The sequence below is a fragment of the Gracilinanus agilis genome, chromosome 2, assembly GCF_016433145.1.
Source record: "Gracilinanus agilis isolate LMUSP501 chromosome 2, AgileGrace, whole genome shotgun sequence".
In the NCBI taxonomy this organism is placed as follows: Eukaryota; Metazoa; Chordata; class Mammalia; order Didelphimorphia; family Didelphidae; genus Gracilinanus; species Gracilinanus agilis.
In genome coordinates, this window is record NC_058131.1 from 148,973,729 (window position 1) to 148,997,048 (window position 23,320).

The 23,320-nt window shown below is 44.1% G+C and overlaps 1 protein-coding gene across 1 annotated transcript in view; it reads right to left on the reverse strand.

Annotated features, from left to right (window-relative positions):
* Nucleotides 1-6,246: 6,246 nt before the first annotated feature.
* Nucleotides 6,247-23,320, reverse strand: part of ABHD12 (abhydrolase domain containing 12, lysophospholipase) — a 151,588-nt gene continuing 134,514 nt past the window's right edge. Inside the window, exons 7-13 of the mRNA XM_044663443.1 lie at nucleotides 22,097-22,226; nucleotides 18,938-18,975; nucleotides 16,562-16,641; nucleotides 14,305-14,387; nucleotides 12,139-12,217; nucleotides 8,784-8,911; nucleotides 6,247-7,916 (exon numbers count right to left, since the gene is read on the reverse strand). Coding sequence (XP_044519378.1) covers nucleotides 7,865-7,916; nucleotides 8,784-8,911; nucleotides 12,139-12,217; nucleotides 14,305-14,387; nucleotides 16,562-16,641; nucleotides 18,938-18,975; nucleotides 22,097-22,226 — 590 coding nt within the window. The 3' untranslated portion in view covers nucleotides 6,247-7,864. The remainder of the gene's footprint in view (nucleotides 7,917-8,783; nucleotides 8,912-12,138; nucleotides 12,218-14,304; nucleotides 14,388-16,561; nucleotides 16,642-18,937; nucleotides 18,976-22,096; nucleotides 22,227-23,320) is intronic.

Below are 23,320 nucleotides of genomic sequence, written 5' to 3' on the forward strand. Positions count from 1 at the left end.
TGTCTTGTAGCCGGTTTGGATTCTTTAGCTCAAGCTGCTGGACTCTGCATTGCCATACTTGTTGTCTACATGAAAATGGTCTTGATGAGATAGAGAATGTGCATTTCAGCCAAAGCAATGGCCAGTTGACTTCGGGAGTGCATATTGGAAGCAGCAATGGTTTTCAAGCTCTTTTGAAAATGATTCAGGACTATTAGAGTCCCCTTTGTTATACACACACACACACACACACACACACACCCTCTCTCTCTCTCTCTCTCTCTCTCTCTCCCTCCGCCCCCAGTCCTCTGTGACCCTATAGGAACACAAAACCATTAATATCTCCATAACCTGTCTTAGTCTATGTAGTCTTCTCATCTTTGTGTATGAATGGCCAGGAAAGGGAGAGAAAAGTCTCAAGAATTGTTGATGTCTGGGTTTTTTAAAGCCAACTTCATTCAAAATCAAGATCATGGCTAGACAAAAATAACATTTTTTTCCTTTAAAAAAAGTACTAAAAGGCGAATTTCTGGCCAAATCCCATGATGCCAAAATGTAGGGACACTTGGGGCTTTGAGGGAAGAAGACCTTTTTTTCTAAGTGTGTCTGTTGGCTACAGAGTGCACGCTTCTTTCCTGAACTGATAAAAATGCTTTATTCTGGCAGTCACAGAAATCCCAGATCCCCTTTGTACCTGGGCAGTGGTCCTGTAGCCTTCTCTGTCATCAGGAAGGCATTATTGACTTAAGCTACAATTTTTCTTAAAGACTGAGATGCTAATGTTGGATGGGGAGATAGATTTACCAACATTAAGAACTCCCTATTTCCTGCCTTCTCTTGCTCTCCATATTTCCAAAGACAGTATCTTTCTAGTCGAAGGTAGGCATGAGTCCATATTGGTTAGAAATATGTCCCTAGAATTTACTGAAAATACATGAGGTTCTTTCTTCTTGTAGATAAAACTTTTTTTTTAACCCTTACCTTCCATCTTGGAATCAATACTTGTATTGGCTCCAAGGCAGAAGAGTGGTAAGAGCTACGCAATTGGAGTTAAGTGACTTGCCCAAGGTCACACAGCTAGTAAGTGTCTGTGGTCAAATTTGAACCCAGGACCTCCCTGTCTCTGGGTCTGGCTCTCAATCCACTGGGCCACCCAGCTGCCCCCTACTGTTGTTAAATTTTTGCTGTTGCCAAATACACAAATTCTTTTGACCTTTCCTGGTCCCATCCTACAAGTAAATTAAGATCGACATAGCTGTAGCTTCATGTGGGTTTAAGGCCAGGAAATGAATACAGAAACATGGAACCTAATAGCTGGAGAGGCCCCCTTGATCCCCAAACTACAACTTTGGTGTATCTACCAATCCTTTCTCTGGTAGTTTGCCCACATTTGGATGTTTGTAATCTGGGCTAGCATTTCCTAGAAGTGTCAAACAGAGCAAGGTGAAGGATGTGGCCCCACTGAATATAAACAAGTTGTGTCTTTTAAGGACAAGGTCGTTCAACTGAAGATTAGCACTATTTTTTTTTTATCAATAAAGAACTGAAACTAGCTAAGGCTTTTTTTCTTCACCAACTGAAAATGGTACTTTTTAGCTAAAACAAATTATTTTCCATGAATATATTAAACTTGTCTCAACACTCGTGAGCCCCACTCAGACCCCCAGCAACGACTACTTATTTCCATCAGGTGTATGTCTTATGGTGAAGGATGGTGCAGGTAGTCTAGGACTTCCCTGAGGAGGAAGCTGGACTCCAACCTCATTTTGGCTCACATCTGGGGCTTTTAGTCAAACAAAATTGGCTTCTCCTTTAAATCCATTTTCAGAGCAGTTAGATCATTCTATAGGTTTTCTTATAGTGGAAGAGGAAATAAGGCTGAATGGTCTGCCTTTTTCCCGTTTTGAGATTAAAATTAATATCCAATAATTCCAAGTATCATATTTTATAAGATTTATTAATATTTACGTGGAGGAAATAAAAACAAAAGTAAAAGCCTGAGTAAAGAGAAGTTTCCCCAACCGTGTTAGCGGGAGAAGAGCGTGAGAGGCAGGGTTACAGAAACAGAAAAAATCTCCAAAATGTAAGAATGTAATGTGAGGACAAAAGTAGGATTCTGGGAAATGGAGTCTGGGGGTACAAAATTCTAATTGCACATCATCTGAATATGATGGTTCTTCATTTAGGTCTTGCTCTTCTTTATCAGCCATTCTACCCCACATTATAATGGAGAGATTGTGATTAGAAAGCAAGTATGAGGTGTGTGTTTCTTTGTTCTGTCCTATTTTCTAGTCTCCCTGTTGAATCACCAAGACCAAAGCATTCTCTGTTGCTAGAAGTACATGTCCTATTCTTTGAGAGTAGGATAAGGAGGGGCAGGCCTCCCTGGCTAACACTCCAGAGTAGATCTTGCTCTGATTAATTTTCCCAAAGTAGTCAATAAAGAACAAGGTGTGGGGAAAGCTGCAGAGCTTCACTGGAAAGAGAGCCGGTTATTTGGATCAAACTTCGATTTTAATTCCTTAGTTGTCAAGCATTATTCCTGGAGGCTTCCCTGTTTGCATGTTGGTCATATACTGTTCCCTTACTGTCTGTCTCTCGTTTTGAGTAGCCATTTAACAAGCCAGACCCCTAGCGTGCCAGGCCATTGAGGTTTCCCAAATAGGGCATTCCCTCCTCAGAAATGCCTCGTGGGAAGTGTTAGAACTCACAGGGGTCTGTTTAGGAGGGAAACCAAAGCCTGGCTCGGCCCTGGGGCAAAGCCCCAACTTTCCATCCTGGCTAGATTCAGTGTTGTATATGCAGATTGTGTATTCCATTAAGTGAGCACCGAGTGTGTGAAGTCACTGTCTGTAGTGGATCACTGTTACTACCCTTGTGTGTGAGAAACTGATTAAACAGTTATGTCAATGGCTCATTGGACACGTATCCTAGACTGTGTTTTTATTGCATAACCAAAACCCTACTTGTTACATGAATGCCCTCTGTTCTCTCCAGCTATTCTAGACCTCCACGTAGCACCAGGCCCCTGCTGTCGCTCTGACAACAGAAAACCTAAAGCAGGACCGTTCAGATTAGGCCCTAGTGACAGGGAACGCAGCCACAGAGGATTAATTAAGCATGGCAGCCTCTTCCTCTCCCAAGGGCAGCGCAGCCAGGGATTTCGAGAGAGCCCTGAGGGAGGAGAACCTCTGCTTCTCCATCGCTCTGGCTTGGGGGCTGCAGCTACAGTCACTCGGAGAGGGATCGTGTGCTCTGGTGGCAGGTGAGGGGCGGCCCTCCCCTAAGACGCCTGGCTCCTCCTCACTGAAAAGGTAGATTGCTGTCCATAGGAGGAGCCAAAGATGCACCTGCTTTATTACAAACGGGTGGGAAAATGGAATCCAGGAAAGGCTAGTCGTAAGCTGGGGCCCTACTTTGTTCTCTGGTCAGTATGGGGGGGAGAGCATGAACCCGCTCTTCTCAGACCCACCCAGAGGGCTCCTACTTCCCTGGGGAGAAGGTGGCCGCCTTTCATGCCTGCCCCTCATCTGACACTCAGCCAAAAGCCTGTGAAATGCTGTTACGGTGACTTGAAAACTAGTTATTCCAAAGGCCTCTTTGGGAAGAAAATGTGCCGTATTCTGTTCACTCTCCCTGGCTGCCGGCCGCCTCTAGCCCTTCACCGGCGGAGAGCGAAAACGCTGCGAGATGGGAAGCCCCCCAGCTGCCCGCATCATTCCTCTTGTCTAAAACTGCATACGCACCTGCAGGTTGAATCAAGAATTATTCACAATATGAACTAATGAAGTTTTTTGTATCCAAAGAAATGGAGACCGTTCACCACACGGAACAATTGGTCTTTTGATTATTCAGGCTTTACTCCGTTCTTGCTAGAAGCGGTGCTGCCACAATGGTATCTTTATTTGTAAGAACAAAGCCCACCATGGACCTGGGTTGCTGACATATTGGCCCCCCCCACCCCCCTACCCCGATTACTGGCAAGCAAAGGTCTCAGTACTCAGACTTGTGAAACCACCACACTCGTCTGCTTCCAAGTTAAAATTCCTCAGTGCTTTCTTGGTAAACATTAAGAGCACCAGTGAAATGGGTAATATTATTGCCCAAGACAGATAAGTCATTGTAGCACACCCCCCCCCCCCCATTGTAGCAGATGCTAAAATATTTCTGGTTAATGGGTACATAGACTTCAAGAATTCTAAAACCAAAGGGAGGGACAGCAAGGTGGCTCAGTGGATAGAGCACCAGGCCTGGCGTCAAGAGAACCTGGCAAATACGAATAGGCATGTCTTCATGGAACTTGTTTCTCCATGGAGAGACAACATGTTTAAAGGGTTATGTCCATAGACGATCATTTGAGGTAGAAGGGAGCATTAAATGCAGTGGCATCAGGAGAGGCTTCCTTCCTGTAGATCAGAGCATACCGTCTAAGCTCTGGGGTATTCCTGACTCAAGGCAGCGATGAGGGAGAAGACATTTCCTTGGAGTAAAGCCAAACCCAGCGATGAATGTTCAGCCTCCAGAACATAGGCCTCCTGGGCCACTTTGTAGAGTTTGCAGAAGAAATCTTGAATCAGTCTGGAAAATGAGGCTTGGGCCACCTTGTGCAGGGGCTTCCAAATGCCAAGCAGAGGAGTCTGCATTTTCTCCCAGGGGCAAAAAAACAGCTATTGAAGATTCTTGAGCAAAGGAAATGACCTGATCCAACGTGGGCTTTAGGGAGATTATTTTGGCAATTACAATCATCTCTGTAGAAGATCAGTTGAAGAGGGAAGAGTCTAGAAGCAGGAAAGCTTCAGAGGCTGTTGTAGACCAAGGGAGAGGTCAAACTAGAGTAGAGAAAAGAAAGCAGACCCTGTAGAGATAAGATTGACTAGACTTGAAGAACTGATTAATTATACATGAGTGGGATGAGAAAGAAGTCATTAAGATTATGAACTTTCAACAGAAATTGGGAAGCAAAGAGGGAGGGTTTCAGAGAAAAAGTATTAGAATTCTCTAGAACCATTTGGAATACAAGATATTGCCAAGACCTCTACTTGGAGATGTCTATCCTGGAGGCAGTTCATGATAGAGAATTAGGTGAGATGGGCTGAAATACTGAGAACTGAGAAGCATCTGCATAGAGATAATTAAGATCATTGATCTAGATATGGAAGGGACCAAAGAAACCTCCTAGTTGAATTCTCTCATTTTACAGATGTTTAAGAAAGTAAGATTTGGAAAGATGAGAGAACTCATCCAATAATAGCAAGGGTCAAGTGGCAGGATTTGAACTCGGTTTGCTTGATTCCAAAAGTACTGACCCTTCTACTACAATCCCTCAACCCATGGCAGCTCATACCACAGAGATATTTTTGTTTTTCACTAGATCTTGGAGGCTCTTCTAGTTCAGCCTTGGACTTGAAAAATAATCCACTCTTGATATCCAAAAAATGGTCATCTAAATTCTTGAAGACTCTGAAGAGTGGCCTTTCCATCCCAATTTTTTGTTGTTCAGTCATTTTGCAAGTGTTCAACATTTTTTGACCCCATTTGGGGTTTTCCTGGCAAAGATACTGGAGTGGTTTGCCATTTCGCTTCTCCAGCTCATTTGACAAATGAAGAAACTGAGGCAAACAGGGTTAAGTGACTTGTCCAGGATCACACAGCTAGTGTCTGAGCTTAGATTTGAACTCCGGAAATTTAATATTGGTTCCAAGGCAGAAGAGTGGTAAGGGCTGGCAACTGGGGTTAAGTGACTTAGAAGTGTCTGAGGCCAGATTTGAACCCAGGAACTCCCATCTCTAAGGCCTGACTATCCACTGAGCCATCTGCCTGCCCCCAAGATAAGCCCTTTTCCACACAAGACAAGCCTAATGCTAATTATGCTAATAATAAACCAAGATCCAAGATTTCAAAAACCTACAGCCACACACTAAAAGGAAATAGGCATTTAGGAATAGGCAATAGGAAATTCAGCCTATTCCTTTTGAAACAATCTAGGGGTGGGGAGAGGGGAGATTGGGTCCTAGAAATTAGAGCATTTTCTTGGCAAAGATACTAGAGTGGTTTGTCATTTCCTTCTCCAGCTCATTTGACACAAAGAATGAGGCAAACAGGGTTAAGTGACTTGCCTGACTGAGCAGCTAGTGTGTGTCTGGGACCAGATTTGAACTCACGAGGAGGAATCTTCCTCTTTCCAAGCCCAGTGGTCTACCCACTGCGCCACCTCATTGCCCCAGAAGGGATGTGTACTTAGGCACAAAATGGGCAGAGCCAACAATGGAGTGATCCAAAGGCAACTTTATTAAAATGATGCATTTTTTTTCCTTTTGAGATGTTTTACTTTAAATTTTAATGCACAACACTGGCCTAATGATTGGAACCGTAGGTCACAAGTTAAACAAACAGTATCGGGTTCGTGCTTCGGAGAATCTGGTCTTTTGTTAACTGGAGAAGAGTGACGAGATGATATTCTCAGGGAAGGCTGAATTGGATAGATGTCTAATGAAAGCGATTGCATCTCGTGGAATGTTGATTGGGTTGTACAAAAAAAGCCAAACCACACATCTATCGGTGCAATAAATAACTCCAATAAGTAGCATTTCCGCGGCACACAGCTTGTGAGTAACTTGGGTGAAAACTACCCTCCATCTTTTTATGGCATAAAACTCATTGAAAGGGTCCTGCGCACTGTGGCGAGGACTCTCTTCCATGCGCGGGTGCTCCCGCTTCTCACTGGACAATGCAGGAGCGGCATTCTGTGCCTGAGGCTCCAAGATTTCTCCTGGCGGGGGACCAATATTGCAAAGAAATGGAAGCTCGCTTCTTGTACGGACTGAGTCTTGCCTAAGGCAAGAGAGAAGGAAGACCATCAGAAAACTCCACATTCACTCACCAAGTCTGCCCTTCGTGGTGAGCAGGCAGGCAGACAGACAGACAGACAGACAGACAAAAGTGAAGCCCGACAGCTGGGGAGGCTCACTTGTAGCTCAGGCCCAGGGCACGGTGGGCTCCTGGACACTGTACGAGGCACAAACTTTTCTGCCTCGCCTCAAAGTGCTAAGTGTGGATTTTTCCTGGTTTGCAGAGGAAAAAGAAGACGGATGACCACCACTATTTTATTTTTTAAATAAATGCTCAGTCTGGACCCAGGTTAGTTAAAAGAATGGGAGAGAGAAATAAGGGAGAAGTAAATTGAGAGAAATACAAATAATCATCACCATAACAACAATTGTGAATTAGCAAAGGTACCACCAAGAGAGTGGCGGCCGTGGAGTGCAAGTATGGCTAGGGCGAGAAGTCATCATAAACCATCCAAAGTTCATTATGGGTGTACGAGGGGGGGATAGAAAGAACCCCAAAGAAATCCTTCATTTCTGAGTCTCCCCCCACCCCGACCACTCCCTTCAGTTAGAGGTGGAAGTCCTTGTTCCGGACGCCCCAAAGCCCTTTCACCTTCTGGAGTAACAGTTGAGCTTCTAGAGGAAGTGAGGAGAGAGCAAAGTCTCCGTCGTAAAAACCCACCAAAAAGCAAGACAGAAGTAGGACGGAGGACGGACAAAGTGACGGCGGGTCCGCCAGGCCGGCGGAGGCTCAGCAGACAGCTCGGCGGAGGGGAGGGAGGCGAAGCTCCGGCCAGGTCCCTGGCTTCAGCCGCTCGGTGGGGTGTTGAGGGAGGGCTCCGGGGAGGCTTCCTCCCACTCCTCCGGGGCTACGCACACCGGCTAACATCACTTTGAGGCCTCTCCGGGGCAAGCTCGATGACAAGCTGGGGGTCCTGAGCGACGCAGAGGCAGAGCGTGACACTCCGCCGCCAGCTTCCAGGACTGCGGACTGATCCAACGGAAAAGAAAAGGACGGGGAGGGGGAAGAGATCTTCATGCGTTCACACAGCCCGGCCTCAGTGACGGAGCTCACGATGATGCTCATGTTCTGATTTTCCCAGGAATTCCCTAGAGGCAAAGGAAAATAATCGGTCAGTCTCTGAGACAAACTCAAGGCACCCGAGTTCAGAGAGCGACCGGACACGAGGCAGCCGGTGGCAGCGTGGAAGGAGCCATGGGCTCGCTGAGTGACCCTGGGCAAGTCACTTAACTCTGTTTGCCTTCCTTCTCTGGAGAAGGAAAGGGTGAACTACTCCCTTATCCATGCCGGGGACGGCCCCCAAGGTCAGCAAGGGGAGGACCCGGCAGAATGGCTACACAAGACAAACGGGGAGGAGGCAGCGATCAGAGGAGAGGGAGAGAAGAGAGGCAGAGGCCTTGGGACAGAATTGCCCCTCGCTCCTCCCGAAAGCCAGACAACGCTCAAACCGGTACCTGAGAGGAAAAGCAACAACTAAAGGGCCGTCTCGCCCTCACCCTCGGGAAACCTCAAAGTATCGTCTGTTTGGGAAATGTGCGGTCTGGAGCCTTTTGTCCTCAGAGATGAAAGACAATGGAAAGAAGCCTCGATTATGAACCGCAACGCCTGGATTCCGGGCCCCTGACCAGCTGGGGACGAGAGGGACGTCCCCACTTCCAAGGGCTTCCATTTCTTCTACTGTAAAACAGGGACCAAAAATACCTGCCTGCTGCTCCTAAAGGCTGCCAAGGGGATCGGATGAGAAGCAGCTACGGCCTACGATGACCAGACAGTGGTGTGACCCACACAAGCTCTCGTGCTGGTCCCTGGGACGGCAGGGTGGCCCCTGGGAGCTGCCTCTTCTCCCTCCCTCTACACTCGCCTCTTCCCAGGATGGCCTCGCACAGGCCTCTTTGGGCTTGATACAACCTCAAGTTCATGGAGAAGAGACCTCACTGCGCTGGGTTTTTCCTTACCTCAGTATTCGAGGTAGTTCAGGGCTCTTGTATATGTACTTGTGCCGGTAGCCGAGATCCCTGTGAAATGGAACAAACTGGACTTTGAAGTCCCGGAAGCTCTGAGATGGCGCTGCGATGTTATAGAGCTGAAAAGCGGAAAAGAAGACAAGAGTGAGGTCTCACTGCACACCGCCTGCCACGGCGTGCCGGTGAGCTTCGAGAGAGCAGAGCAGGCCTTGGAGATTCTCTTCCGAGGCCCTGTCGTGCCTTCACGATCACTTTGTAAGAGCTACAAAGCTTCCTCATGATACCGGATGTTTAGCGCTCTCCAGGCTGCCTGTCTCACGTGTCTGAATTTGTCTTTCTTTGGAAGGAGGACCTGAACTCTCTAACACCGTCTGACGTGACAGCATAATAATTTATAGAAATCATCTTGTGCTAAGTAGGAGAGTCAAGAATCAAATTCAAACAGACCAGCTCTCATCCCTTTCTGTGTACCACATCCCAATAGGTAAGGATGAATCAGTCAAATTAAGGGAAGGAAATTTATCCTGATGCTGAGGAAACTGAAATGGGAATCAAGAAACTCCCAGAATTGCTAGTGAATGGCTAGGATGCTTCCAGATGAGCAAACACAAACCTTTCTTTAAAAATCTGACTCAAGTTTCCCCAACATGCCTTTGATGCTGAAGATAAAAGAAACATTCATGACTATCTGTGGCAACAAAAGATTTTCTACACTGTTACCCCACTAGCCATAAAGCCAGAATAATAAGAATTCTTTTTTAGTACACAGCTGATGTTATTCTCTGTTTCAGCTCCCCTTCCATATCAAAGATGACTTAGCACTGGTTGTAGTTAATCAGTGTTTGCTGGATGCTTATATGACTGTAATGAGCCTCACTTTCTCATCTCTAAAGTGAGAGGGTTTGGTCGATTAGATGGGCTCTAAATCTATGATCCCATGTAGGCCTGCCTTTGCATTGTAGGCTCAAAGTCAAAGCCTTGATCTGTTTAATTTTGCTCTGCCAATGAAGCACTGTTTGAAGTGAACACATAAGTTTTTCCAGGGGCTTTGGAAGGGCTTTGAATAGCATGGCAGAAAGGTAAAACATAGAGAACTCACTGTTGGGCTGTGTAAAAATAAAAAGGAGATTGTAAAAATAAGGAGAGAAAACTATGCAAATATAGGTTCAAAACTGTTCAGATATTTTTGATAGATGTAATCAAAAGTATCTTCAGTGATAAAGTGAAGTGAAGCTCATGAAGACGCTAAAGAGACTCTTGTTATAGAAAAATAAACTATTTATTGAAATATATAAGGATAAAAAGGATTTCTAACTCTAAGGGATTCTAACTCCATCCAAATAAAACTCCCTGGTTCTGCAAGGAACCGCTTTGCCTGTGTTTCACAGGCTACCCTAATCCTTCCTGATCTGACTAACACAAATTTTTACTATTCTAAATAAACTAACAATATTATCCTTATAATTCTTAACTTCACTTTCAAATTATAAAAATAACAAAGGCTAGCTGGTTGAGTTTCAACAAGAATCAAGTTAGGACTCTGAGCCTTAAAAGACTCAAGAGTCCAAACCTAAGACCAGGGTTTTCTTTGGTTTCCTCAGAGTTGAAACAATCTATAAAAATAGTAATAGATAGTCAATAGTGTTTCCCAAGTTGGAAAAGAAAACACTAAGCTCCTTCAGGTCTTTCCCTCAGACAGAGAGAGAGAGGCAAAGATGTTACCTTCTCCAGCCCTGAGAGAGAGAGTCCTAGTGTGTGACTGCCAACTGCCAGAGACCAACTACCACTCCTAGAGACCAACTGTCAGAGAAAAACCATTAGACATGAAACTAACACTCTGTCTTAGCTCTGCTTCAAACTCCAATTCTTCCTAAAGCCAGCTTCTTTACTTATCTCTAAACTAATATAACAAGACCTATTTTCTAATATCATCCTTATAGCTGATATCAGAATAATGAGGCCCAGAATTCATCCCAAGCTACAGTACCTTTCCTTTTCATTTGTATAAGATTCTGGTTTGCTCTCTCTTCTTCCATTCTTTTTCAGAATCTACTCTCTCCTCCCAGAGGAGGAGTTCTAGGGAGGGATCAGGGACGAGCCATAAGACCAAACTCCTGAAGTGCTTTCTAGACAACAGATGGGAAGCTCTTCTGCCACAGATCAAGCCACTACATTCTTTTTTCTGTCAAACTTGCCTGCTCTAGCTTTGCTAATAAAAACTGAATTCCCTTGTGAACAAACCAGTTACCTTGATCTATGAATAAGAACTAAAAACATTTTTTTTAATTTTAATAAATTTCCACTTAAGTTTTCCAAAGTTATATGATCCATATTGTCTAACTCCCTTTTTCTCTCCCCCCTCCTGGAGCTGACAAGCAATTCCACCTGGGTTCTACATGTATTATCACGCAAAATATATTTCCCTATTATTTTTGTAAGCAAATAATCTAGAACCAAAACCTCCAAACATATACCCAAATAAACAAGTGATAAGTCATGTTTTCACCTGCATTTATGAATAAGTATTTTTAAAATTATTCTTATCGTTACTCTTCCAAATAGCCAAATATTTCCTTGACTATATATATGTATAAATATAAGTAACATGTATGTTTATATGAGTGTGCATATGTATTCTTTTTAAACCATACTTCTATTAGTCTTTTCCATGGGTCCATGATGCTGGGGAGATGGCAGGGTCCAGTTCTAGTCCAATATCAAGCTGCTATTTTTGTGAAAATGTTTTCCCCAAAGCCTTATTTTTCTTTAAGAATCTTCTCACTGGCACAGGTGCAATGACAGGGCATCCCAATTTCTAATTTACATAGCTTAAAGCAATGATGGGCAAACTTTTTAAAGAGGGGGCCAAAGGAAAGGAAATGCTCATCTGTCAGTCTGTTTCTAAGGCAACTCTTCTGAAGTTTCATTGTATTGTATCCTACTTGTTGTATTTGTCAGATTAGGAATAATGTCGTGCAGAGGAATAGAACATTTCAGGCCCCACCCCCCCATCTGGCAGACTGTAGTTTGCCCATCATTGGCTTAAAGCATCATGAAACAGCCTGATGCAAGGGAAAGAATCCTGGCTTTGCAGTCAGAGGATGTGGGTTCAAATGCCACCTGAGATAAAGTCATTAAACACACCTGAGCCAGTTTCCTCACCTGAAAAAATAAGGAGATTGGACTGATGCTGAGACCCTATCTACCTATTATCCATTGATCCTCTCCACTTTTAATACTGATTAGCAAAGGTAACTTTATTAACTCCCTCAGGGACCTCTATTCTTTTGAATAACTTGCTCCTTTTACTGTCTCCCCCTCCCAACAATCAGGACCACCTACATACCTTTCTTCCTAGGTGGAATGGCACAATGGGGTCATCTTCAGCATGAAGAATAAGCAAGGAGCACGATATGTATTTCACACTGGAATGAGAAGAATAGTAAAGTTACAGATTCTAAAACAAGAAAGCATTCTCCTCCCTAGTGACTAGTGAAATGGCAGGGGAAGTTTCCCTCCTTATTGTATTTGGCTGTATCTGAAGGGGAATTGGATGTTTTGGTTTCAATAATGTTATTCGGGTTTACTGCAGTATTAAAACTCTCAATTTTTAAAAATTCAGAGCATGAAAGAGATTTCTTAGGCTTGATTAAGAATTTAGAGCTTAATACCCTCAAAGTATTATAAAAAACAACCCAAAGAATGAGTTGCCCATTCATAGACTGGAGTGGAATGACATAATTGCAAAAATTGGGAAGCAACTTAAATGTCCAACAAAAGGAGCAATGGTTGGATAACATTTGGAATGTAAAATGACAATGCCAGTAAGACTGGCAAGTATATATGTTAAATGGAAACATGGAAAGGACTTTGTGGAATGATGCAAACAGAAAAAAAAAAAAAGAATACACAGTAATTATGACAATACAAAAGAAAATTGAATGGGAATAAATAAACAAAAATACTGATATAGACTTGGTGTGGGTAACTCAAAAGAGTGGGGACATTTTATAGACTGAATTTCATTTAAAAGGATATGGTTAGGGGGCAGCTGGGTAGCTCAGTGGATTTAGAGTCAGGCCTAGAGACAGGAGGTCCTAGGTTCAAATCCGGCCTTAGACACTTCCCAGCTGTGTGACCCTGGGCAAGTCACTTGACCCCCATTGCCCACCCTTACCACTCTTCCACCTATGAGACAATACACCGAAAGTTAAGGGTTTAAAAAAAAAAGGATATAGTTGCAAAGCAAATTTAATTATCTATTCAGTATTACTTAATTTGGTCCTTTTTAAAAGTAAAAAAAAGTAAAAAACCTTTTTCTGGGTGGTTTGTGCTCTTTGTCACCATCAAAAATCTTCACCAAAATCAATCCGTACAATTTTTCTTTTTAAAAAAAAATGGAACATATTTATGGCAACACTTCCACTTTTTACAAAAAAAGTTGTGCTCCCAAAATAAATGGACTATTATGAAGTATGCAAATCAAATCACTTGAAAGGTATGAAGGGAGATTGGTATTTAAGAGAATTCTATTGGGAAATATTTCATAACGTGAAGAATCATGTCATTTGTCTCTTCTATGGATGGTGATTCACTTTCAAGTCGATAAATATTTATTAAGTCCCTACTGTGTGCAATGCAGTAAGCTAGATCGTGAGTCCATCTTTAAGGTCACATCAGTCTTTAGAACTCCAGGATCAAATTGGGACTTTGAAAGCTCAAGTTCATTTAAGTCAAGGGACAGCTTTGGAAAAAAAAATTTTTTTTTAAACCCTTATCTTCCATCTTAGAATCAATACTGTGTATTGTCTCCAAGACAGAAGAGTGATAAGGGCTATGCAATGGGGGTTAAGTGACTTGCCCAGGGTCACACACTGAGAAGTGCCTGAGGTCAAATTTGAACCCAGGATCTGCCATCTCTAGGCCTGGCTCTCCATCCACTGAACTACCCAGCTGCCCCCAACACTTTGAAAATTTAAGTAACTTCATGTGCAGCCACCTACTATTTCCAGGGACTGCAGAGCCAAATGTAAGGCATGGGCCTTAGCAGCAAAGTGGGAAGACCCTGAAGCACAGTGAAGTTAAGTAACATGACAGTCACCCAGCCAGGAAGTGTCAGAGGAGGGATTTGAACCCAGGGTCTTCCTGGACTCCACGCCCAGAGTGCTGTTACTAAGCAAGGAGCAAATGGTACAAAAAATACCTGTAACCCCCCTCCCCACACCCCCATTCCATAAGGCACACATTTTGGAGCTAATTGGTCATGCCACATTATGAAGTTTCTGGAATGAGAAACAGTAAAGATGCAGTGACACCCCCTGGGCCCACCTGGGCTGCAAAGTCCACCGAGATCTGAAAGCATTCCCAGCGTTAAAGACCCTGAGCCAGGGAAAAGCTGGGGCGCTTCTGCCTTACCAGTCAGGGGATCCTTACGCTTTCCTCCCGCCTCCCTTTGCCCAGAAGACACACAGACAAGAAGAAAGCTTCGCTAGGTAGAAGGGTGGCTATTTACTTTTCATCATTTGCGAATCTAATTCCACTGCTTGTGATGGGATCAAGGAAGAACCAGTCAAATCCAGGAAAGTATCGATATACCTGGAGACACACGAAAGAGGAATTCAGCCACGTGCTTCATAATGCCCCCTCTTCTTCCTGGCAGCGCTCTTCCAGGGGGCGCTAGAGCCGGGGGCGCCCTCCCTCTCCCAGCGTCACACCTCTCCCCCAAGGCCTGGCCCAAATTCCTCTCAGACTGCCAGCTCCCCAAGGATGGGGGCGCCTGGCCAGCCAAGCCCTCCTTTATGGGGGTACTTGTGGGACCCCAAGCCTGAGATGGGCACCAAGCGCTGTTTCTCTGACCTGCCCAGTTCAACCAAGGAGCCCTCTACGTTCGTCTTGCCCCTGCCTCGGCCAAGCTAGCCAACAGCCATTTTTCATGGGGATGACTGCATCAAGAGCAGCAACCTCCGGTGCCAAGCAAGAAAGGAGGTTAGTGGTACTAAGAGGCTCTTTTATCCCCAGATTTCTCTCCTCCACCCGGGTTGTTCGGAAACTGAAATCCTACCATTAGAGTTATTGCTTTGAATCGCCCACTACCCCTTTGCCAAGGTTCCCTTTAAAATTGCAAATATTCCTGAAAGAGATACTCTATTAAAGAGTAAGACATTCCTACTTTAGGAGCCTTTCTTCTTCAGAGAAAAGAGGGTTTCGGTAACATTCAACAAAAGCTAGCAACATTTGTGTAATGGCTACTGTGTGCAAGGCTACAGACCCACCGAGCATAGTCCCTGACTCCAAGAGCTTGTTTCATTTGGTGGGAAGAGGTTGGGATCAGGACTGATTGGCTCAAGGTCTCCCAGGGGGGAATAAGGGACCATCAGGATCTAAACCCAGCTCTTCTGACTCAAAATCTAGCAATCCCTTCACTGGGCCATGTTTTCCTCCTCCCTAGGCCACTCACCAAAGGAGAAACAAGGGGAATTCCTCCAATAGGAATGGTATGCAGCTCTCGGGTATGATGCTCTCAGGCAGGTGAGTCCTAATCCCAAGCTCTTCTTCCTACACTCTCTCCCCACCTTCACCTAGACACACTTGACTTTAAGTCAAGTAGAACATAAGTTCTTAGAGGTGTGGGGCTTGGCTCTGTCTTTTTATCCTTGGTCTTGCACACTGTAGGCACTTAATAAATGTTTGTTACTCTAAGTCACTTTTCTTAGGGAGGAAAGAAAATAAACTGAATCAAAGTAAGAGAGCAATTATGACTCTCCAGGCTACTACAATGATTTTTATCAGGTTCTGAAAATCTGGCTTCCGAAGCTGACTTTCCTACAAGATCAGTTTCTATTTGGTGGTACAAGCTAGGACTTATTTTGGAGATCGAAGAATGGAAACCAACCCACAGCCCTCCTACACAGGAAGAGTGTGGGGGCCTGAGGACCTTTAAGTCACAAAATATTCTGGAAATGTTTTGAAATGAAGATTAAAATAGTCCTAGCTCCAAGAAATGCCCCTGTGTGACAATACAATTCAGAGGGGAACCCCAGAGTTTTCTTCCCTCCAAGAGTTCTTCCCAAATATGGAAATATGGTGGAAACCAAGAATTTCAAAAAAGCAATAAGGGACAAACAAATTAATTAGCATTGAGACTCTCTGATCATAGCCAGCAGTATGTGCAGGTGAACATAAATGTATGTGTATGCACAGAACATACTCCAATGTGTATAGATACATACACATACACATACACATACGAGTGTGAGACTGTGTGTGTTGATCACAGCGGTCTTAAGTCTTCCCACAATCCCATCTGCCTGGACCAAAGAATGTTTCTTTTTAAACTCACAATTCCAGTTTATAATCTTAGATAACTTATAATTTGTGTGTACTTGGCAGGATGGGAAGTGAAGATAAAGGGAAGAAAAGTGGACTCAGAGAACAAATACAACAATCTTCTAACGTGTGTGACTGCCCTTTACATTCTTCTAAAAAATATTTCACAAAGGAAACTTCCAAAAGATTGAGCTTCCCATTTCTTAAAGGGACACAAATGGTCAGGTGTCCCAAGACCAATGCCAATTTATCTAGCTGGACAGAATGTATAAAAAAGTCTCTGGGGAGCTGGCTTCTTCCCCTTCCAATGGTTTGGAAAAGAACATTTTTTTTTTTACCTTATGTCTCTTTATACAGGTACTATAGCATCTGTTTGCAGGCACATGTGTTGGCTTCTGCTTAAAAATTAAACCAGGAAAATCAATTTAAAAATCTATACTTGCCACAGAAAATGGATGGCTTTTTGCTTCTTCACGTATGTTTGTGAATGGAGATTCCAATATGAGAGCATCTGGAGGAGTTTCTAATGGAGAGGGAAAAAGGAAACACGATCATGCATAGCCCTGCTAAAATGACATCTTTCATTGCCCTTGGATGTACCAGATCAAAAACCCGTGACCACGTGGGTGGAGAAAAGTCCTTTCCAGACAAGGGAGACAAGGCATATCCTCTGCACGTTCTGCTGATGACTTTGACCCACCAGAGCACTGACTCAGAGCGGGAGAAGCCCTCAGAGCTCCCATCTAGTCCAACAACTTCATCAGAAGGGAAGGAGCAGAATCACCATTAAAAGCCGTCTGGAATTCAAGCATGACCGAGCCAGAACGCCTGACCCTGGGCACACCCTGAGCAAACCCGGGATTGCACTTGCCCAGAACCCAGCCCATTCCACTCTTATCAATCTGTGGCCCCAATCCAGGGCAGGAACAAGGAGGTGAGAGTTCCTCTGTGCTCTGCCCCGTTGGGCCGCACGTGCCAGCAAAGCCACAATAAGGAGGGGCGCCCGAAGGCGGGTCAGCAGCCTGGAGAAAGGCCTTGAGGTCGTGCCACAAGAGGCAGCGGGGACGTTTTGCAGGAGAGGGAAAGCCTTAAAAGAACATGATGGCCACCTTCTAAGTATTCCAAGGCTGTCATGTGAAAGAAGGATTAGATGTTCTGTTTGGCCCCCACGGGCAGAGCAAGAGGCAGAAACTACAAAGAGGCAGATTTCCAATGGAAGGAAGGAAAACTTCCAACCCCAGGGCTCGCTGGGGGTAAGGGGCTCCGGAAGCAGCAGGGGCCTCCTTGCCAAGGGTCTCCAAGCAAAGGAAGCATAATTGCTGGCTGGGTGTGCTCTAGAGAAAGGCTTGCTCTTGTTTGATTGGAAACTTTTCCTTCCTTTGATCTAAAATTTGTCTTTGCAGACTTTTCTTTTTCAGGGATGAAAGGGAGGAGAGGAGGTAGCGAGGGTGCTGGGGAAGAGTCAGCAAAAGCCGAGTTCAAATACAGACTTGGACACTTATTGGCTGCCTGGCTTTGGGCAAAACACTTCACCTCCCTCACTTCACCTTCCTCAATTGTAAAATGGGGATCACCAGAGAGCCTGCCTCTCAGGCGTCATGAGGATCAAACGAGCTGGGCATGTAGTTGGTCCTCAATAACACTTATGATCCTGGCGGGGACTTCCCGAGTCACTGGATTCTACAATCCTCCCAGCCCAAAGTGGGGAGGGCAAGCATGGCAATGCTCATTTTTTGAATAAAAATCCTGAAAGGAAGGAAGTGAAGGGACTTATTTACCCAGGTCACACAGGTAACAGAGGAAGAAGAGAAGTCAAAGATTGAGCCAACTTATACAATCGGATCAGACAGACTCCAGATCTCATTTCTAAGCCTGGGCCCCGGCAGTTCTTTCAATCTAGTTGTTTACTGATGAGGTGGAAGGGAGAGGAGGAGCCAAGGATACCTGATTCTGCATGGCTGACTTTAGAAAGTAAATACAGAGGGGGTGCAGATGTGAAACTTATTAGTTCTGGCTACATCTGGCTTCAGGAACAGTGTAAAGAACTCTCTCCCATATAGCAAGAGAAGCTAACTCTTAAGGGATTGGGCTGTTTTTAAATTTTATCTTAAAAGACAAAAAATTAAGAGCCATAAATTATTTGCACATGCCAGAGTAGTGCTGACATATCACCAAGAAATTTGTCTTTGTTTAAGAAAGCAAAATTTAGGGGGCAGCTAGGAAACTCAATGGATTAGTAGTCAGGCCTAGAGATGGGAAGACCTGGCCTTGGAGTCTTCCTAACTCTGTGTTCCTGGGAAAGTAACTTAAACCCCACTGCTTAGCCCTTATTGCTCTTGTGCCTTGGAACTAATGCACAGTATTGATTCTAAGATGGAGTAAGGGGAGAGAGGAAAGGAAGGAAAGGAAATGAAGGGAGGAGGGAAAAGAGGAGGGAAGGGAGGAATTTCTACAGATTTAGGCTCTATGTAAAGAAAAAATCTCTCAGGAAACTGGAGCTATCAAAAAACAAAATCAGTTGCTTTGGGAGTTCACATATCAAGTCTAGAAGAGGATAAGGAGGAAAAGAAACTTAAAAGGAATACATGTAATAGACCAGGTAGAGGTAGGGTCCAATCAGCATTTCAGATCCAATGAAAAAAATACAGCAACAATACTTTCTTCTGATGGAAAAGATTCTTCAAGAGAAGCTATCTCATTTAATAAGCACATAACGTGTCCTCAGAACAAGGGACAAATGTATATTTTGTAACATGATACTTCAGTGGCCACATAAAAGTTATAGTGGTCATTAAATTAATGATTCTAAATGTTCTTACCTCGTTCACATAAGCGCCTTACTAAATTGGTTGCAACTCTAGAAAGAAAGCAGGTAAACAAATTAATTATGAATAAAAGTTAATTCCTTTCTATTTCCCAATCAAGATAAAAATGGTTTAATCAAACAGAATAGGCATAAAGCATCATCAATGGAATGATAATCAATCTTCCTTTCAAGGATTTCTTTTGTAAAGAGAGGGCACTATAATTTGTCAGAGGGGAATTTGTGCAGCTTTTCCAGGACGGTGACCTATGACCTTAACATGGCCGTATGGAGAACCACCACCTACAAGATGTCCTGGGGGTCCTGCAGAGTAGCGGCTCAGGACCTCAATAACTCTTGGGCATTATGTGTGCCTGCTGAGATCTCCCCTGGCAGTGCCTCACTTCACCCCACGTCCTGGGACCGATAAACCCTTTTGATGGTAACAGGCAAATCATGTTCCTAAATGACCACTGTTTGCCTTTTGCTACGGAGCCATGTCATAAAGCCTGTCAGGAGGGAATGACACTCCTTCCATTGAAGAGAGGGCAAAACCTAGGGAAGCCCATTCATGACTTCTTGAGAGACTACTTGGAAATGTCATGATTCATGGCTCAGGAAGCGCTGATAGGTACATTGTTTGGACCAACCATGTACATTCAGTAAATATTTATCCTTGTTTATTGTTGCGTGTTTTCTGAACCCAGGCAGTACTTGCAGGGAGATAGTTACCTTTGTCTGAAGTTGCACCCAGGCCACACTGTGAAAGATGCCCATTTTGTACATCATTCACCTTTTTTTGAGCAAGACAGCATAGCAGTCCCCTTTTACACCCTCATTCTCTTTTAGCTGGTATTTCAGTTCTTCAACTATCCCTTTTATATATATAAAATTCCCTTTATGAAGTAAGCAATGAAAAACTCCCGTGTCTTTCCTCTTTGCTAACAGAGGCGATGGGAATTAGAAGGCGTGCCCTATCCTGCGGCACCTTACCCCAGGCAGCTGGAATGTATCCAAAGATTTTACCCTTTTGGATAGCCAGGAATTTGTGGCTCCCATAAAAGTTACGACGACACTCCTGCAGGGGTGCAATAGTACAGACCGCTGTACCGAAGGACCTAACCTTTCTGATGAGCTCCTCTTTGCAGCTCCAGGCACAAACTGTGCCCAACACAACATAAATTGATCAGTAGAAGGCCTCCCCTCTCGGCTGGTCTCCCGTTTTCTCTCTATTTATTTTGTCCAGATCTAGATAGTTACACGTCGTCTCCCCATCAAAATGAAGCCCCTTGAGGGCAGGCGCTGTTTTAGCTGTCTTTGTGGATGAGGGATAAGCCAGGGACAAATAATAAAAGCGCCCACCTCCCAGGGCTGCCGTGAGGATCATCTGAGAGACTATCTAGAGAGCTCTGCAGACCTTCAGGCACTCTAAATGCCAGCTCTAACAGGGAGGGGAGGTGGAATTGAGGATTCTCTTAGAGCACATTCCCAAATTTAAAAGGGAAAACTAGCAAAGCTGTCGCTATATGTCTAGGACTCAACTTCTGTAGCTTTTCTTCTCACAAATATGCATTATGTTTTTGCACCGGGGGAGCAAAACTCCTGCAGGCCATTATCCCTATTTTCACCTCCCCTTGTTCAGTCTGATAGCACTCCTTATCTGCGTTAGGATGCCAGTCAAGTTCTCCAAGGGGCTCTGTTCCACTTTTAAATGTGATGCTTTCCAAACCACAGCCCACATCTTGGTACCTGGGCATTAGTCTGTTCTCACACATGGGCAACTGTCAAGTCTGGGTCCAGTGATTCAACACCATAACAAAAAGGGCAATCTCAAACTTCAGCCAACAACACCGCGAATCCTTTCCTACTTCTGCTATTAACACAGATTTTTGTTGTTGTTACTCTGTCATCTCCCACTCTTTGTGACTCTGTCGGCCATTGACCATGAGATTTTCTTGGTAAGGACACTGGATTGATTTGCCCTTTCTTTCCCCAGGAGATGAAGGCAAATTTAAGGATTTTAAAATTAAGATTAAGGCTAAGGCAAAGTTAAGGGACTCACCCAGGGTCACACAGCTGGCAAGTATGTGAGGGGCAAAACTGAATGTGGGTCTTCCTGGCATCAGGTCCAACATTCTATCCACTAAGCCACCTAAGCTGTCCATGAATCTTTTTGATGGGGGGTATAATGTAAACCTCTCATGTAAACCTACCAAGTCCCTGTTCATAAGAGTCAGCGGCCAGCATTGGTCATTCTCCCCACCTTCTCTCTCATGCAGGCACAGTGATGCTCTGCTACCTTGCTAAACAGGTCCAAATCCCTGATGCTCGTAGGTCACCTTACTGATATACAAGGCTCAGCATTCCTGTTCCTCCAGGAAGAAAAGAATCACTATTTCATTCTTTCCTAAAGAAGGCTGCTTCCAATCTATCCTAAATACCTATTTCTTCAGGTTTCCTCAGTGAAGCAATAAGTAGATTATTCCTCTAAAAGTGCTGAGGGTTTTAACTGAGCTTTCATACACATAATCAAGCTTCCTAGATTAAAGTGGGGGAAACTATCCAAGTATGAGAGAAGGATATGTGATTTCTTCAACTAAAGTGAGAGATGGCTCTTATCAAAACTCCCTTCATGAAGGCAGCTGGGTAGCTCAGTTGGGAAAGAGCCAAGTCAAGAGATGGGAGATTCAAGGTTCAAATCTGACCTCAGATACTTTTTAGCTGTGTGACCCTGGGCAAGTCACTGAACTCCTATTGCTTAGCCTTAACTGTTCTTCTGCCTCAAAACCAATACATAGTATTGATTCTAAGACAGTAAGGTTTTTTTTTTTAATTCCCTTCACACACAGGATAGGGAAATCTTTCTATAACTGAGATGACTTTAAGCACAAATAAATTATCTCACTTTCCTAAGGTCATATAGCAAGAAAGTGTCAGTTTCTTTGTAGGTTGGATCTGAACCCTGGTCTGCCAGATTCTAAGCCTAGTGTGTATCAATTGCACTATTCTGCCTCTGAATTTAATAAAATGCCTAGAGGATAAGCCTCAGAAATGCCTATAGAAAACAGAGCTTGAGCAATGGATTTGTACAGGCTGACCATTTTAAAGGTATTTACACCCTCCAAACTCCCCTCCTTCCAAAGGCAATTGAATGACCGTTAAATGGAAATCTTACCCAGTGCCCAGTGAATGGCCCCAAATATACACAGGATTGTAACCACTTCTTGCTTTTATCCAGTCGAAAACATGTAGAGCATCATAAGTCATTCCCCCTTCTGTTGGTGTTCCTATTGAATCGCCCCAGCCTAAAAAAGAGGGGTCCAGAGAAAGAGCAAATGAAAGATCTTAAAATTTAAAGCCATCTGTCAAATGCGGATCAGAGCCATCATTTGTGGCAGAAAAAGCAGGTTTATTCTGAGTTGCTGTGGGAAAGCAAGACTGATAGCAGAGTGGGGAAGCCAGAGAGGCAGCTGGCAGAAGAACCAACCAACCATGAGGACTGAGCTCCCCTCCTCAAGTGTTCCCTCTCCATTACCAAATTCTAGAGGAATATGGGTGATCAGGGATGGAGGGAGGCTCCAAATGGCCTGAGATCCCTTCCAAGTATGGGTTGTGAGAATTCTATGAGTCATCTCATGCCACAGCTTTGTTCCCTGCATTATTACCCTGACGCTGCAGAATCAAGAGAGTGAAGGGGGAAAAGGATGGGAGCTGCTGTCATAACAACACTAAGAGCTAACATTTAAATAACGTTTCATGGTTTACAAAGCACTTTACAAATGTCCTTGTTGTACTCTCATATATAATAAACTGACAAGCTAGAGTAGAGTAGAAAGAGCCTAGGACCAGGTGTCAGGAAACCTGGGCTCAAAATGTAGGCTCTCCCACTAATCAGACATTTGGCCAAATCTTTAGGCTTTTTGGACCCCAGGTTCCTCATCTATAAAACTCAAGGTTCAGATTAGGTATTCTCTGACGTCCCTTCCCAGATAGGACAACCCATGATTCTCTGAGACTCCAAACAGCTTAAGCCTTCATTTATTCTTCAGCTGAAACTTGTTTCCAAGCAAACGTGGATTTTTGAAGCCTGAAAGAATGTAGGTCCTGGACAGAGTGCCTCATGGCAAGTGCCCCCAGTAGTTTATAATGACTAGTTCGAACCACTGCCTAGTCCTCCCAGGGAAAACTGTGACCTCCTACCTGCCACCCCACCCCAAAATGCTACTTGAGCTGTTATGGCTATCATGGATTACAAACTGTTAAATAACAGAGGAGCTGAGTCAACCAAAAAATTCAGTCGTGGATTCAAATCTAGCCACACATACTCTCTAGTTGTGGGATCCTGGGCAAGTCACTTAACTCCCATTGCCTAGTCCTTACTGCTTTTCTTGGAACCAAT